The sequence below is a fragment of the Protomyctophum parallelum genome, assembly GCF_964188405.1.
Source record: "Protomyctophum parallelum genome assembly, chromosome: 6".
Classification (NCBI taxonomy): domain Eukaryota; kingdom Metazoa; phylum Chordata; class Actinopteri; order Myctophiformes; family Myctophidae; genus Protomyctophum; species Protomyctophum parallelum.
Window position 1 is genome coordinate 23,720,034 of NC_139701.1, and position 18,098 is coordinate 23,738,131.

General features: G+C 42.7%; 2 protein-coding genes across 2 annotated transcripts; one reads left to right on the forward strand and one right to left on the reverse strand.

The window, feature by feature from the left end:
- Positions 1-496: 496 nt before the first annotated feature.
- dipk1ab (divergent protein kinase domain 1Ab) lies at positions 497-13,501 on the reverse strand. The gene is made up of 5 exons (XM_083766968.1): positions 13,313-13,501; positions 2,822-2,956; positions 2,581-2,688; positions 2,316-2,492; positions 497-1,590 (listed from the first exon to the last, which is right to left on the reverse strand). The coding sequence occupies exons 1-5, from the start codon at positions 13,367-13,369 to the stop codon at positions 778-780; spliced, it is 1,290 nt and encodes a 429-aa protein (XP_083623094.1). The 5' UTR covers positions 13,370-13,501; the 3' UTR covers positions 497-777.
- Positions 13,502-14,633: 1,132 nt separating this feature from the next.
- Positions 14,634-16,001, forward strand: LOC310859911 (protein LSM14 homolog A-like; the record flags this gene model as incomplete). Its single annotated transcript, XM_083766677.1, has 1 exon — positions 14,634-16,001. The coding sequence occupies one exon, from the start codon at positions 14,634-14,636 to the stop codon at positions 15,999-16,001; it is 1,368 nt and encodes a 455-aa protein (XP_083622803.1).
- Positions 16,002-18,098: the final 2,097 nt, after the last annotated feature.

The window sequence follows — 18,098 nt, forward strand, 5'->3', positions numbered from 1 at the left end:
GGTGAAGTGGTCCTTTAAAGGAGAATTCCATACTAAAAGGCTTTCTTACCTTTCTTTGTAGTTGTTACGTCCCCATCAAAGAGGTCCAGGTGTCATTTTGTGCAAAAGCTCCTTATTGGCTATTTCCCCTACCATAAGCCCTAAATGAATTGCATTGAATTGAATGGGATGTATGGGGTGTTGTGCTAATTCGCTTATTTCCATCGAAATAAGTAGTGCCAAGTGTGCCGCTTGGGTTATTATTTACATTATGAAGAGAGGATATATACAAAAAATATATAATTTTGAGCGATGGAAATAAGCGAATTAGCACAACACCCCATACATCCCATTCAATTCAATGCAATTCATTTAGGGATTATGGTAGGGGAAATAGCCAATAAGGAGCTTTTGCACAAAATAACACCTGGACCTCTTTGATGGTGACGTAACAACTACAAAGAAAGGTAAGAAAGCCTTCTAGTATGGAATTCTCCTTTAAACCTGTACCCAAACGAGGTAGAAGATGAACTGTACATAGAATGAAACTTATTCCTAACTACAAAGAAATATGACATGAATATTTTAAATGTCTGCTATTACTTGATTGTCATGAAAGTGATGTTTCTTGTGTCACAGTTTAATTAATGAGAAAATTACCTGAAAAATGCCTGGTTTGGATACAGGGCAAGTCGCTAAACTGTTAGACCCTCTTCTTTTCACTATAAAAATAGTCCTTAAATTTCCTGAAAACATGACACATTAAGCAGACTGGTACTTCCATCTTTCAGTCCACTATTAGGAGTCTTTTGTATGTGATATCTTCTTCCATAATAAGGTTTTAAGATTGTTTAGAATTAGAGAGTGCTCCATTTCCATCTGTTCAGCTGAGCCCTTCAGTGCAATGCAGGCGTATAGCTGCTTCTCCAGCTCCTCATGCATGTCAGACGGTGCACCCCTCAGAATATAGTCCTTGAGCGCACCACATGCTTTGGCTAAGTTAGGCCTTGTGACCTCTGGTGTGCAGCGATGCTTGGTGAGGTCACAGGAGGTGTGGCAGTCGGCTCCATAGAGACAGTCGTCCTCCACGTCACATCGTCGCTCCCTCATGGTCTGTTGGAAGGTGGCCTCTGGGATTATGTAACGCGCGTCCATCACTTTCAGGTCATGCCGGTCATTGTACCCGAAGCTGTTGGCACTTACGTCACACATGAGGAAACTTCCAAAAGTGCCATGGAAGATGTCCTCTACCAGCTCCAGCAGTCCAATGGAGATCTTGGCTTTTCGTGGCCATGAGGGGGTGAACCACTGGTCCATGCTGCGGCGCACACCAGCAGGAATCCATATCTCAATAAGCCATGGTAGGCTGATCCCATATAAGGGGGAATATGGCACTTTCTCCATCACATACAGATCCCCACAGAATCCCAGGAGCCTGGGTGTGTGCTCCCTATCCTGTAGAACTATTGCCAACAGGAACTCATTAAGCTGAAGAAGTGCCCACATAGAGCGAGCCTCTGGCAGTGATATATGTCCGTCCCTGTTGGCATCAGCAACCGAGAGGACTAGGGTTGCCAGATCTGAGAGGTTGGCTTGTTCCCCCACTTTGGTCTGAAAAGATAGACAAGATCAGAGAAATGTCCAATGACATGAACAGCCTGAACAGTTTGGGATAATCTATGCAATAAATGAGTAACGGTAAAAAAGTACAACACATTTTGAATTACAAATTGGGTAATCTCTCAATACAGAATCTGTCGGCCCCACTGCTTTTTAACATGTAGTGGTGTTTGTGTGCTCCCACCAAGTTTCTGTTTCTACACAAAAAAGAACGTGGTTTCCCCAGAGGCAAAAACGTTTTTATTTTTACTGAATGGGTTCCCAGCTTGCAAATTGGTAATAAAATGTAATAGGTCATGTAAATGTAAAGAAACTTCTGAATTCTACAATGAAATTAGTCTACTGTTAGCTATTTAGACATGTATTTGATTTGTTAAAATATACATACATCATATAGGCTACATAAAAAGTAGTTATCATGAATGATACAGTGGAATATCTATATAATGAAACTATGCATATACTATATAGTGCTATGTCTACATAAAATGCTATCTAAGTCTACATAAAATGTTATCTAAGTTACATAAATTGAGCCTTTGCATAAGCCTGTAAGGTCGCCGGGCTGATTTAAAATAGTGCATCAGGTTGCCAGGTTATTTTCTTTCAGCAACTCATGGTTCTCAGATATTAACTTGAACTTAACGGTGGAGAAATATACTGTAAGACAGTGAAAGCAACTGGTGTGGTGTGAGGAATGATGGGTGCACTCTGACCTTTAGGTGGCTGAGGATCATCTCTTTGAACCTTTCCACAGAGGTCCCCTTGGTGGGCTTGTTAAAGGCCACCATCTCCTTTCTGGGCTCCATCTCAGCTCCCAGGTCGTAACGAGGAACCTCCTCCATCTGGCACTTAATGATTCCCTCCAGCTCACCCCATATCCCAGAGTACACCTAGGACAGCGGACAGGTGTAGGCATGAGTAGTGGCACACAGCTCATTCATACCAGACTAGACAAGAGCAGGTCATTGCATTTCTGACCTGGCTGATGGGATTGGCAGACATGCACTTTCCCAGGTAAAGTGTGTCTTTCTCACAAAGGCTGCTGCAGGCTGAGCCATCGATTACTCCCTTCTTGTACCTTTCGCACTAAACAATTAAAACAGGGAACTGTAGTTGTTACCATGTTTTTTTTCTCCAGAATTTCAATGTTTGAATTAGCTTTTGCCTCACTTGAGTGTATAATTTGTACACAGTACAGATACATAAACGCAATACTCACTATTGCATTCTTGCAGTCATGCCCACGGCAAAGCTCTGTGTAGGATGAGTACTGTACGTACACTATCCAGCTGCCCACAAACACTGCCAGCCAGGAGAAGAATAGATACTTCATATGGAGGTAAGAGAATCGTCCCTGTTGAAACAAAATATAGATGCCCATGAGTGCTACTTTCTGGTTGAATAAACAATTTCATGATATTACTTATGACCTGGCTGATAGGGTTGATGGGACAAGCATTTCCCCGGGTAAAGTGTGTCTTTTAACTGACCATTGTTACAGATATTTCATATACAGTCGCAGTAAACCAACATACTTAACCACTAAAACCACTATAGGGTTGTCACTGTCAGGTTGAAATTTATAATACAGCTGTGGCGTTAAGCCTGTGTTCAGGGATAAATATTGTGTTGTATTAGAATATTTTGTTGTTGTTGGAGTTTTGGTTGAACTGTTCATTATTCCCAGTACTATTTGAGGCTGTTGTAAATAGAAGTTACAGGCATAATCTGAGCACTAAATTCAATGCTGGCTCTTTCGTCTGACACGCATCATAATGGGGATTAATGAGAAGGGCCATCAATGCTGTCAGGCAGAAACCTCATATCTTCATGTTTCATCTCTTTTTTTTTTGGTAAATTAATGCTCCACTTCATCATACAATAATGTCACACAAAAGTTGTGCAAATAGCAGATCTACAAGCTCACAATTCGTTTCAGGGCGACTATTTTTAAATGTTAAAAAAATAATGAAAAGGGAATGGTTTTGGACATACAAGGTTTCCACCTGACAGTGACCCTATGCATTTGTTGCCAGCTCATGAGTGTCCTGTAAGTGCAGTGAGGACACAGAGTGCACTACCCATCTACATTAGATCCTAGATTCCCAGTGGCTTTTACACTAACAATGTTAAAAAATAATTTGCTCGCTACAAGATTAAACTCTTAATTATTCAACCTAACCATTAAAGATCAATGAAGTGCAGAGAGGTGTATTCAATAGAGCATATGGCCCTGGGACCATCAAAATGTGTCCAAACATTTGCAGGATACAATGCACACTCATCTCATTTGGAAATGTGGGAAGATTGTTAACCCAAAGTTAACCCATTATTATTATTAAGGGACCGACTGGTCCCATTAATAACCCATAAAATTTAATGCAATCTGCATTCGTGGTAAGTACAGTAGTGCCAACTGGAAGACACGTCTATCAGAAAATAACATGTCTGTTATTTTTTTTGTTAGGTTAACTGCTTGAGGTGCTTTTAAATGCAGTTTTGTGAAGCACTTCCATTACACAATGAAATGTGTAATCTGTCTTGCCAAGTATGAGCCACATTAATGTTGCCATTAAATAAGTGACATAGAGAATGCAAATCCACTTTGGTGAACAGATGCAGACAAAATACTGACCAGGCGTAGACTATTTCAAAACTCACTACAAATATACAGCAAGGCAGGTGATATAGTTTGTGATGGATGGATACGATTAAGACTTAATGAGCTGAAAATAACTTATGGCTCTCACTAAACACTCTGTTTAGTCGACTTTACCCCCTAAAGATATTGAGGCAGGTCCAGAAGGAACCTGAGCAATAAACAGAGTGCAGCGGCTGGTGGGGGAATAACCCTATCAGCTAGCACTATAGAAGTTACTACGGTATGCCTTTCCTCTCCTAAATGCCGTGTCTCCACTGAGTCATGACTGAAACAGCCGCACAGGTAGCCTATATGCATACCTGCTGTCAAATGGGATACAATCTTGAAAACATACATTCAGTGTCTTTCTTCAGATTGCACCACTAGGTTGAAAAAGGTATCACAAACCTGTTGTGCCACAGCTGTAACTCATCCTGGTTTATACTTTGTTGTACGATGGTGTATGAATTAAGCATTATATTTCCTAGCTTAGGTGAGCAGTAAATCTAGTTGGACTGTTTATCCTTTTCAGGTCTCTGTCAAATGTCTAGGCAGGATGTACCTTTATTGATGCTCTGGGGAATTCAGGCACCAGACAGAGACAGCACAGCAGTAAAAGTTACAGATACAGGTCAAAGGAGTACAATAGGTACAGACGAATAACATCACAGGAAAATCACCCTCAAACTAATATAAATAAAGTATACAGATCTATAGACCCTGGCCTATACAATCATCCTGCCAGGTGCAGAACAACCGACACTGTCAATACATATAAGTATACAGATGTACACAGTACACTCTATACCTATGTCTACACTAAAATAACTATTATAGCTATTGAGATATTTGGCAAAAATATTGAGGTATGTCCATATCTCACACTCACAGCCACAGAATTTGCATGGGCATGACATTTGGGCAAGTAGAACATGACCTGTACTTGCCTGATGAGAGTCCCTAGTGTTAACCCCTGGTTTATGATGTATTTCTCCATTCATTTAAGAATTATAGTCAGTAATTCATCTAAATTGTGAAAACATCAGGCCAGGCTTCTCTTTCAGTAAGCCACTAGGCCAGTTGATACTGAAATATACTTTAAAGTAGAACACAAATGAGTTGCATCGTAGAGTACCTCATTTGTGCAATAACTATTGAACAGACCTGTGCTCTGTAATCAACAGTGAATTTTGCTCATGCTGGCGCAGGCTATTTAGACCCACTCTAGACTCATAGGGCTGTATTTTGCGTGTCTTAAGTACCAGGTCTTATTCCCTAACTTGAGTAAACTAAAGACCTGGAGGCGTGATCAATGCCATTTGGCTATTCTGAGTGGCCAAAGAGCATTGATCACGCCTCCAGGTCTTTAGTTTACTCAAGTTAGGGAATAAGACCTGGTACTTAAGACACGCAAAATACAGCCCATAGAATTATTTAGCTTGTCTTTTCCATTCCAAACAAATAAATGCAGTCTCTCGAGATCCATAATGGCACCCCTCCAATCGGACCTTCATGGAGGAATAACAGACTATTTGGAGCCCTACTCTCCGCTCAATTAATGATTCTAGCGCTCAGTGCTTGACAGTGATGTACTCTCCCTGCCTCTACACACTCTGTCCCTTTCAGTTCCAATTTTCTTTATGGAATAACGCTCCCTCCCCCCCTCTCTCTCTCTCTTCTCCGGCTTTTATGCTCTTTAGCACTGTCTGCTCTCATCTCCTTCCTACGATCCCTCGCAAAGCACAGTGAATGTGAAAAGTGAGCCCATTTCAGGGACACCATTGTACTTTCTCATAAAAAAGTAATCGTCTCCAAAAGAACACCCACATCCATGTGGGTGTGACAGTGGACCCGACCTCCTCACAGAGCATGGCCATGGATTGATATCATATTATTACACCATCTATTACACCATCCCTATCTTAATAACGGTATTCTTATATAGGCTATTAGATATTACATGACAAGTTCATTGCTATACCATATTATATTATCTTACACTATTACATTATGACATTGAACTTTGAATGCTATCAACCCATACTGCCGCTGAAGCGAAAACATCGTGAAACTGACTTACGTGGACTTACGTGGTAGACTGAGGTTAGGTTTAGGGGACTTACGTGGCCGGTTAAGACAGAGGTTAGGTTTAGGGGACTTACATGGCCGGTTAAGACTGCGGTTAGGTTTAGGGGACTTACGTGGCCGGTTAAGACTGAGTTTAGGTTTAGGGGACTTACATGGCCGGTTAAGACTGCGGTTAGGGTTTAGAGGGTAAGCATGTACGGACAGACAGACACACAGACACTATGTTACTGCTGGTTGCACATCATTTCCCAATGTTTCGCGATGATGAGCTCAATGAACAAAATCATCTGTCTATTCCAGTACCGTCTCTGAATAAAAGTTCATATCTCTAACTCAGAGAATTATTTACGTATTTATTGACTATTTGACTTGCTTACAAGTTTGACCTGGCAAGCTGTAGGTGAAATGCTCCCACAATAAAACCATAATAGGAAAACAAATGTATGGTCGGCATTTACAATCAATATGTTGTGGCTTCCATTTCTGCTATGGGTGATGCATTTCTATCACTGGGATTATATTGAGCCTTTTTGAGGGGAAGAGAGCTAGGCAAACATGGCTAATGAGGCCAGGCCATATTGATTGTGGCTGTTGTGACAGCTATTAATTAGGGAATGACTGGGAACTGTGGCCATGCACTGAGGTTGATGGGACGATGGGTCGGTAATTCCTTGTCGTTGTTTAGCCCAGAGCCGGTATTAAAAACCTGCTCAACACAAACTCTGAAAACTGAGACGGCACTGGTTCATTTGGTAGAGTGGCCGCTTTAGAATCGAAAGGTTCCCGGTTCGATACCCGGCTCATCCTGGCTTACCCGACGATGTGTCCTTGAGAAAGAGATTTAAACCCCAACTGCTCCTGATAAGCAAGCTGGAGCATGGTTTGTTCTGCTGTGTGTTGTGTGTGTGTTTTTTTTGGGGGGGGGGGTGTACTCGAAAATATATCTTGGCGAGAATGCGATATGCATAATAAGAGTACTATGTTCATGTTGTGTTTACAATAACAGGACAGACAGCCATGTCAAGTTTCATCAAAACACTGAATGACTTCCTCTGACGCAGTTTATGGCAGTCCTGTCACTCTGTCTCTCTGTGTGTGTGTGTGTGTGTGTGTGTGTACATTTTAAAGCTACTTCGGATTAATGCACATTTACATTTATTTAATCTAGAATGTGTCTTCAACTCCAGTGCATAATTGCCACAGTAACCTGGTGTTCAAACACTACAAAATAGGTGATCACAGGAACACAGGATATTACTGTTCCGACACATTTTTTATTTATTTTTGCAGGCTGCACACCCTTCATCCATTATGTATGATTATAAAGCTATCCCTCAGAGGTTACCAGTTAATGGGTTCCCTTGTCTGCTGTACAGAGCCAGCCTAAGACCCGAGACAGATAACAGGGAGTGAAAAAGAATGGAACACCAAGAATCTCAGAAATAATGAATACTGTCTTAACACAAAGACCCACAAAAATAAAGGTTGAAATTGAATAAACACAAGCAAAAACAAAGAGTGACCACTCTTTCAGTTCAAGTTGAGCACAGAACTCTGAGTTCACGTGTCGCCACTTGAGATTGTAGATGGGTTTAGAGGGGGGGAACTGTTATGAAACCTGTTCTAAGTATTGGACCCTCGTCTGGTTCTGGTGTGTGACGACCCGGTTGATTGTTTCCTTTGGTTCGGCGGCGGACAGACAGACAGACAGGCCGGCCCGGGAGACGATTAACATGACACAAGACTTGGTCACATTAAAACGTTCACACAGTTTATTACACATACAGCACATATATAGCTTGGATCCTTCATGTCCTAATGACGTCACTGACTAGACATCACAATCACTGCCTGCCGCACGCTGACCTTGCTGCGTGCTCTAACTGTCTTCACTCATAAAGTATCTTACAGTTCAGGCAGTGCACAATACATATAAGTACATTGCATATTCACGTACAAGTACCTTGTATGAGTACACAGCATGTTGTATACCGGTACTACAACAGGAACGAAGTACAGAGCCGATCCTGCTAAAGTTTAGGCTTATTGCATAATGATTAGGGGATGTGAACTAGTCCAAAGGACATTCTCCTTTGCAACAAGTTACAGTATGTGCCAGTATTTCAGTCTGATATATATATATATGTATATTTCTCACTACACACTCTGTGGGTGCTATAGAGGGTATGTGCATGCATAAAGTGAATGGTAAATCGAGTGGCAAATTAAGTGGCAAAGTGAATGGAAAAGTAAGTTAAACGTCGTTTAATGCAATCAAATAGGACTTTTTTGTTTGGATGTATGTACTGTCAAGGCCAAAAAGTAGTTTTTTGCTACTCAGTAGGTGTTCCCGCATAACTTCCAGGTATGATGATGATGTCACGTGCATACCCTCTATTTTGAACCGTGCTCATATATTGGAAGATCTGACTCATCACGCTTCAGACAGCAGACTTTCACAATACTCCTCACCTCCCCGAAGTCCCTTCCCCGAATCCCCGTGCTCTAGTCACTCAATACTGTGACATGATATACCTGTATGTGGGGACGGCTGGACGCAAGTCAGAACTTCACCCATTCAATTGGGATGTTTAATGTATGCTGCTATTGTCAGCTCTGTGTGATTGTGTCTCCAGTGGTGAAATTGGCTTTCTGTTATGGAACTTCTGTGAATCTGTTTTCAGTGTCACACTGTTGCCTCGATTCAGTTTGGTGTTAGAAGAGGCTCTAGCTTTGTCATTGGGCTGAGCCTGAACACTGTGAAGGTGGAAAAGAGAAAGAGGTTCAGACTGATCTCTGGACAATGTGGCTCATGCTCTCGATAGGGAGTTCTCGCATCTGTGGACCGAATTCAGCCTTCTCCTCCAAAAGTGCAACAAATGACAGATCCCTAAATCCACTAAATACTACAGAATAGATAGTTAGACAAATGGATGGACGGATGGATGGATTGGAAGGACTGACAGATGGACGGACGAAGACAGACACATTGCTTGCTGTTGTATTTGGATACTGAAAATAGCCAAATGTTCAATTTGGCACTAATAATGTTCTAACTTCTACTTCTACTACTTGATTCTTGTTACAGTTCATAAAGAACTCACATTTTCTCAAAAAGTTATAAATGGCTGGTGATCGGATTAAAATGCTTTTTATTTTATTGAACAATACGCAAGGCGTCTGCTTATATCCGCCCAAGCAAAATTGTAACATTCGTGGCCCGGGGGGGAGCACTTTATTTGAAATCTAAACATTTATGTGTAGACGTTAACGTTGTAAATGGAGTAAGTGAGTCATGAATGTATGACAGTCATGTTTCAAGGCTAATGTTGCATATCCCTTGAGAAAGAGTCAAAGCTATTTCACCTTTCTACTGACTCACAGTCATTATTTGAAGCCACAGTGTTTGAAGCCTCTACATGGCTCACTGGAACAAAAATGGCAGTTTTCAGGGAAATGGATGTGAATAATTAGAATTGATAACTTTAATTCAGCAAATATGGAGAAATGTCTGAGAAATATGTCTGAGTCTGAAATAAAGTAGGCTACTAAATGACTATGAACCAATGAACCATGGCGAGATTATGTATTATGTATACTGTGGATCCTGCTAGTATTCACCAGACTTTTAAGTAGCCTTGAGTGAATATGCTGCTAGACATACTGTATACAAACATCACATACAACTTGTCTGCTTATGCATTTCTTGGAAAACGCTTCACTCTCAGGATCACTGAATGACACTTGTTAAGTTGTCAGATAGTGGAGGGAGGAAGAGACTACGGTGGCCTGCCCTAGAAAACGATGCATGATGGTGGCCATCCCTTGAGACGGGCCGTACTTTCCTCCTCGCTCTTCATTTGACAACTTCCTTTCTCACATACAGGGAGAGGACTACATAGCAGAGTATGCAAAAACTAGGCCTACTGAAGTTAAACAGGACAGTGCCAATAGCAGTCAATTGAACATATTGAACAGTAAATTGTTCAGTAAAAATGACTGCACCACTTTTATTGACCCATCCAGCAAACACTTTCATAGACTATTTGAAACTGAGGATGAACTAGACAAAGTGCCAATCGGCACAGGTCTCCACCAGGGCAGGTCAGGTTGTGGCCTCATGGTGGCGCTATAACAGGCTGTTGAGGAAGATTTGGGCCGGAGGTTCGTGTTGGAGGGATGCAGGTACAATGTTTTTCCATGTGTGCATACATAAGTTGTATACAGATCGATGCAGTTATAGCTAAAAACAGGAATTGGCCTGTTATAGCGCCACCGTGAGGCTGATTTTGAGGAAAAGATTGTGGCATGTCGTCCTCGGCCTAGTGAAAATGTGCGTGTATAATTTAACGGAAATTGCACACTGTGTTTGTGATTTGTGGCCTTTTTTCGAACTGGACGAATCGTGTGAGCTTTGGAAGCCAATCTTAGCCAATCAGGATGGAAGCTGGGAAATGGTGCCGCTCCGTGTTGATCACATGACTATGGAGATAGTGTATACCGATTTGCGTGAAATTTGGATAAAATCTGAAGGAGTAATAATAGAAAATGTGTTTTACATATGTCGGCCTCCTGGTGGCACTATAAAGAGCAGATGTGAAAAATTCCAGGCAAAGGTTTTTCCTTGGCCTCTAGGGAGTTGGCATACAAAGTTATCCACAGATCCGTGCAGTTAGAGGTAAAAACACTTTTCGGCCAGTTATAGCGCCACCTTGAGTCTGAGTTGAAATTGTTCATGTGGCATTTCGTCCTCGGCCTAGTGGGAATGTGGGTGCACAATTTCACGGAAATCACGCGATGTGTTCATGATTTGCAGCATTTTGTTTGAAACTGAGCACTCCTGTGAACTTTGGAAGCCAATCTTAACCAATCAGGATGGAGTGTGAGAAATCTGAAAGACCGGTTTCGTTGAATGGCTCTAGAGAGACTGTGTACCAATTTGCGTGATGTTTGGACAAAATCTGTAGGTGTACTGTGCATAAACTTGTTTTGCACAAAGCGGCCTCCTGGTGGCGCTATAACAGGCCGTTCTGGAAAGTTTGGGGCAGAGGTTCATCGTTGGCATCCAGGGAGTGTGTGTGCAAAATTTGGCATCAACCGGGTTAACGGTGGCCGAGATTAGCTGCTCACGGACACACGGACGGACGGACGGACACACACACGGACGGACGGACGGACGGACGGACAGACACACGGACGGACGGAGTGCAAAACATACTCTCCCCACATGCCTTCGGCCTGGTGGAGACAATTATCCGGCTGATTATTACTTGCGCAAGCAGAGCGTGCAAGTAATAGTTTTCGTCCATGTCACCGTTTGATGCGTATGCGCCGTGCCAGCGTATGACGTAATGACTACTTGTGCTTGATATGGCAGTGGTGTCAGATTACATACATGTACACATACATGTATACATAGGGGCATTTCCTTTAATCCTCCCGACACTAAAACATATTGTCATTACGTCACCATCGAACACCAATTACACCCTGGCATTGGGTCCTTTAATCCACATCTTTATTACGTCATCATTGAGAGCTAGTTATACCAGTTATATTGTTAGGGTCTGTCTCTCCACAGACCATGTCAGCCCTGGCCACTCCCACTTTCCATTCCACACTCCAGTCCCATTCACTCACCTGTCTCCAACTCCCTCGTCATCCCACCTGTGAACACTTCTACAATCACCCTGCCCCTATATAAACTGGACTCCTTACTGTCAGAACATGTCATTTTCCCTGAGTCTTCCTGGTTCGTTGTTTTTCGTTCTCCTCTGAAGGAGGAGCAGTTTAGCATTTTGGCAGTTTTTGGTTTTCCTGAGCTTGATGCTAAGTCTTTTGTTTTGTCAGCTGCCTTGTGCTTTTTGCCTCATGCTTTAATAAATAAGTATAATTTGAACCCTACTGTTTTGAGACTCTGCATTTTGGGTTCAGTCATCCTGATACATCCGCATCAAACGGAGCGCAAAGTAACCACAGTATACCGCTAATCAACTTACAAATTACATATACATAGAGGCATTTCCTTTCCACCTTTCACCTTTCCTTTAATCCACCCGACACTGATCGACATATACGTCACCATCGAAAGCCGATTAATCCACATCTTTATTACATCTCTTACCATACTTAACAATACTACTTTTTTACCTCCAAAAACTATGTAGGCCTACGTAGCAAATAGCTAAACCTAATAATTCAATATTTCAAACATTCTTTCACAGAGAAGCTGAGGTTTGACAGTATGTAGCGGTCGACAGTACTTGCACGCTCTGCTTGCGCACTAGTAGGCCATTTTACTTGTGTGCAACAAGCAATTGTAGGCACTCGACAGAGGAGTTCTAGTTATTTTCCTGTATTTATTTTACTGTATACTGTAATATAATACTGTAATAACAATCAACAGTAATTTAATTCAAGATACATTTGGCCTATATTAAACTGTCATGCATAAGATATAAGGACAACTAGTATTGAGCCGACGAAAATGAAAGCCTGGGTAGTGGGTACCGAGGCTAGGACAACTATAAATCGGACTTGTTACTATAGTCATGTGTGTGTGTGTGTGTGTGTAGGCTACATACAGTACAGTAGAACGACTATCATTAGTAGTCCTGTCAACCAGCTGGCTGGATCATGGACCTGGTTGCTATAGCAACGAGTATCAGGGGGGTGGTTGTCCTCCCGAGCCATATCGAGCATCAAGTGCCTAAAATCCTTCTCCAGTCTCCACTGTAGCCTCAGCGCCCTGTAGGCCTACATAAAGTGTAGCCCACATCATAAACCTACTCACTGAGACTACTGGAAAATATCGCATTGAATGTAGGTAGTGCAACGACATTCATATAGGCAATTTTGTATGATAAATGTAGGTTCATGCCATGCGACGTACGTAGCACTAGGGAACTGATGGACCGATGTAAATCCGCGATTACAATGTTTTCGTCCGAAAAGGATAGCAGGGGGTTCCCCGAGGCTTACCTGTATGTAGACGGGCTTGATCCTGAAGAGCCACCATGGAAACAGACCTCTTGCCATGGCAAATACAGAACATCTCACAACAGCTGCTAAATGAAGCTAGTATCGTGCGCCTTATCTTATGCCACTTGACTTCAGAAAATGACTCTTCATATTAAGCGAAGGCTACAGGCAATTAGACAAATGCACCGATATCCCCCGGCCAGGCAATATACTCGCGCGTCAGTGTCTATATGGTCTTATCAGACTTGTCTGCAAGGAGGCAGCCCAACATGAAGATACAGCTGCGTCGGTGGCGGTGCTGCGGTAAAGTTTATATTGGCTGTGCTGTGCACTGTGTGCAGGGCTCAGAGAGCCTCCAAGAACCCCCCCCCCCATTGTAAAACGAATGAGGCTATTATACGTATTAGGCTATAGCCTACTTGTTACATGTCCTGCAGGGCATTGGGGCAATCACACTAGCAATTTAATTACCCATGTCTAGCCTATTGTTTTAATTATCAGCCCTTTATCTGGGGGTAATTGTGTGTTGCAACTTGCATAATTATTAGATTCTTTCACAAAATACACAATACATGTCAAGTAGACCAAGATGTTTGGGTGGTGACACCAAAATATGTCATCAGTAAAGCGACATATTTAGTACTGTAAGAAGTTTGAGGAAAAATAAGCATTGCTTTTAGGCTTAAAATATGAAATTAGCTATGCAGCGCCACGTTTTTTTTTAGGTCAAGTTGCATCTATCTCCATATTTGGAGTGGTGTCAGTGTGACTCCATACTCCATGACTGACGGGAGCCAATGGAGGGAACGGAGAAGGGGAAAGACACGTGAGAATTTTGGCTGGTTGAAGACCAAGCGAGCTGCGGCATTTTTGGATCTGTTTGTCCATAGACCTGGCATATTTTTGGGGAGCATGAATAAGACAAACATTAAAAATCCATAGGCTTGGCTGCCACATGACATCATGTCTGAAAGCCAAACATTGTTAGGGAACTCTCTGGCTGAATGAAGTCTGACTAACACTCTGTCCAATCAGAGTACATTGGAAGTATGATATCATCAAATTACGCAAAGAACTGGTGAGCATAAAAGACATGTTACAGCCTCACTTTGTTTATGTGAGAGTTTAGTGCTTTGCAGAGTTTTGGAAGAGATCACATTTGATGTAAACTGTTGTCCAACCAGTTTTTCAACCAACCAATTGGTAAAGAAGCACGTATTAACAAAAGGGGGGTGATAGCTTTGCATTTAACTGTGCAGTTTAAAGGTCAGGGTGTCGAAGTAATTGTATTTTACCAGACCGCGGAGCACAGTGAGTCACAATGAGTGGAGGGACGCCGTATCTGGGGAGCAAAATCAGCCTAATTTCAAAGGCTGAGATTCGCTACGAGGGAATCCTCTACACTATAGACCCCGAGAATTCAACCATCGCACTTGCCAAAGTGCGTTCTTTTGGCACAGAGGATCGTCCCACTGATAGGCCCATCCCACCCAGAGATGAGATCTTTGAGTACATCATCTTCAGAGGAAGCGACATTAAGGACCTGATTGTGTGTGAGCCACCAAAACCTACATGTTCTCTGCTTCAGGACCCTGCCATCATCCAGTCCTCCATGGGCTTAGCTCCACCATCTGCTTCCACTGCCCCAGCCCCATTCCAGTCTGCTGGTTCCTATGGCCCCTTCAACATGGGCCTAGTTCCCCCATACAGACAGTTCAACCACCCACAGTTTAGAGTTGGTGGTGTTGGGCATTCAGTACCCTCATTTGGGAATGACACATGCACAACAGCAAGCCAGTGCCAGGGCAGTGCAATTGGCTCTGCTCTCCCAGGTGTCTCACAGGTGTTACAAGCCACCTCGTTCGCACCATCTTCTGCCTTTACTTCTCTGGCGCCAGGGCACGGACGCAGGAACCCTGCTCACGGCCATACAATCCATACCCGTGGACCTCAGAAGGCTCAGCATCAGGACAGCATGGAGCCCAGACGGGGAACAGATGTGCAGAAAGCCCGCAAGCCTGAGACTGATCAAGTACGAGGTGAAGGCAGGGATACCTCTAAACGTTCCACAGCAGCTGCTTGTGAACAGGCCAACCGGCGTGGTCGAGGAGGTGGCCACCGTGGTCGGGGACGTTTCAATGTGCGCCGCGACGAACCCGTGAAGTTTGACAAAGACTTTGACTTCGAGAATGCAAACGCCCAGTTCAATAAGGAGATTGATACAGAGTTTCAGAGCAAACTGAAGCTGAATGATACCAAGCCGGAAGAGGTGGTTTTGAATGGAGAGGATACAGATAATTCAGACGTTGAGACCCAGAACAGCGAAGGGAATGCTGATGAAGATGGGGACCCACTGGGCCCTAACTGTTACTATGACAAGTCGAAGTCATTCTTCGACCACATCTCCTCCTATGATGATACCAGGAAAGTAAATGAAAATTCTGCAGGCGTGGCGTTACCAAGGGAGCGTAGACAGACCTGGGCCGAGGAGAGGCGCATGAACTCGGAGACGTTTGGTGTCCCCTCACGTCAGAACCGAGGCCGTTTGGGTTACAGTGGGCGTGGCAGCATCAGTGTCCACAGGGACACAGGTCGCTCTAACAGCCGAGGGTCCTTTGGACCTCCACCTCCCCATGGAGCCGGTGGCTGTACCGGGGCAGGGTACAGAAGCAGCCAGGGCGTTTGCTGACGTACCATAGTACAGGAAGGACTACAGAATGGCTGCATGGCACAGTTGGAGGAATAATCAGTGGAAGGGTGTTAAAGCCATTAAATTAGTTTTGTTTGATACTTTTCTTACTAGATGAATTAATAATGGCAAATATGAGCTGTATATTTGTGGGTGGACCGCTTGAATGCTAATTCCTTTCCATATATATCGTTTCAACAATGGACAGTGCAGTCCGTCATAAAATGTCAAGATCTCTACAAGTTAGCATGTGGTTGAATAATGTTTCAAAGTCATCTCAAGAGGGATATCTATTTTTTCCAGCAATGATTTTTCTCTTCCCCTTCCCTATAATCCATATTTGGTCACATTTTGTTTGTTGTTGGGTCTTTGTTGTCACTGTATAGCTTTTATTTTTGAAGGATAGGGCATGATATCATTTTAACTTTACATGCTATTATCCTGTATCCTTCCAAAAAGGATAGTTTCTTTACATTGTAAAGTAACTTCCGCACCAAATTAACCCACACTGGGTCTTGGTCACACCTTTCTACCATGTATTTTGTATCGCCACCCAACCTCCCCACTTACATATCCATTTTCTTTGTTTTCACTGACTACATCACATGTGTTTCTATATGTGGCATGGCTCTGAAAGAGCTAGCCATCTGTGAGGGTCTGTATGTTTGTCCAGAGATTATCCTGGATACCGCTGGACCGATCAGTGCAACTCATTCCATATACTATATTGTTTTTTTTAGGGGCGCTAGTCCCTCCTATGCCCAGCTTTGTGTGTTTGTGTGTACCCCATAGCAATGATTTTATTGGCTGAGCACCACATAGCGATCATTTGATTGGCTGAGCAATGTACGTATTGAGGATAAGAAGTGAGGACAGAAAATTGAGGACGCCAATTATATCCGGATTGGATTTGAGGACAGAGAAGTGAGGACATTAATTGTGATTGGCAGGAATGTGATGATGTATGATGATGTACAGTATGATAAGAGCCCCTCTTAAGTCCAGCTTTTGGTGCGTGTGTACACAAACTTTGTCCTACACAAACATTAAAATGCAATGTCCAATAAATGGACAATTTAGTGTTTCTGTAAACGCAAACATTGTGTAACACAAACATTGATGATGTGCGATGATAAGAGCGCCCCTCACTTCACACAGGTGTGATTTGATATATTTAACTTAGTTTTTTTTTAGTTTATGTATCTTCAGACTTTTCTGTTAATGTGTACGAAAGCAATGAAAAAGATTATCTGCCATCAGACTAGTACTGTGGAACTTATAGGTAAGTATACTACAGTAGTACTATGCATGACAAGTCATCTAGCATGTGTTTGTCCTGGGAAAATCTTGCAAACTGCTGGATTGATCTGATCAGTGCCAAGTATCTTGTGCAGACTGCCAGTAGGACAAGGAAGCTAAACTCCATGCAATCTTTTTTTCCAAATTATACTGTAGGCCTACCCTATATATTTTTTGAGGGGCGATAACCCCTTCTATGTCCAGCTTTTAGTGTGTGTGCAAACACAAACCTTGTCCTAACACAAACAAATGCCATTGACAATGAATGGACATTGACAATAAGTGTTTGTGTAAACACAAACATTGAAGACGAAGGTGAGGACACGAATTCTGATTGGCAGGAATGAGATGTTGTATGATGGTGTACGATGATAAGAGCGCCACTCACTTCACACGGGTGTGATTTTTATATATTTAACTTTTTAATGTGATATCATAATATTTTTATTATAATTTAATTTAAGTGGAGTGTTGTGATGTCAGAACAGGACAGCTCCATATATGGAGCCTGGGCAGGGGCCCCGTCCAGAGCCCGTTCAGAAGCCTTTTGTGACACTTCTGGACAACCGTGGGTCCGACCGATCTAATTTGAAGTCGGTGCGGAGACATGGTGCATTAGATAAATAGAAGAAGATAGATAGATGGAGGTTGGAATCAGCCCAAAACCTTGACCAAATAGAGTCTGACTGATCGACTTCAAACTTGGTGTACCTGAAGGAATGATATGCCGAGTGGAAGGTTGGTTGGACCAGAACTAACTATAAATCCACAAGAAAAACACACTGTGTGAAAACACCT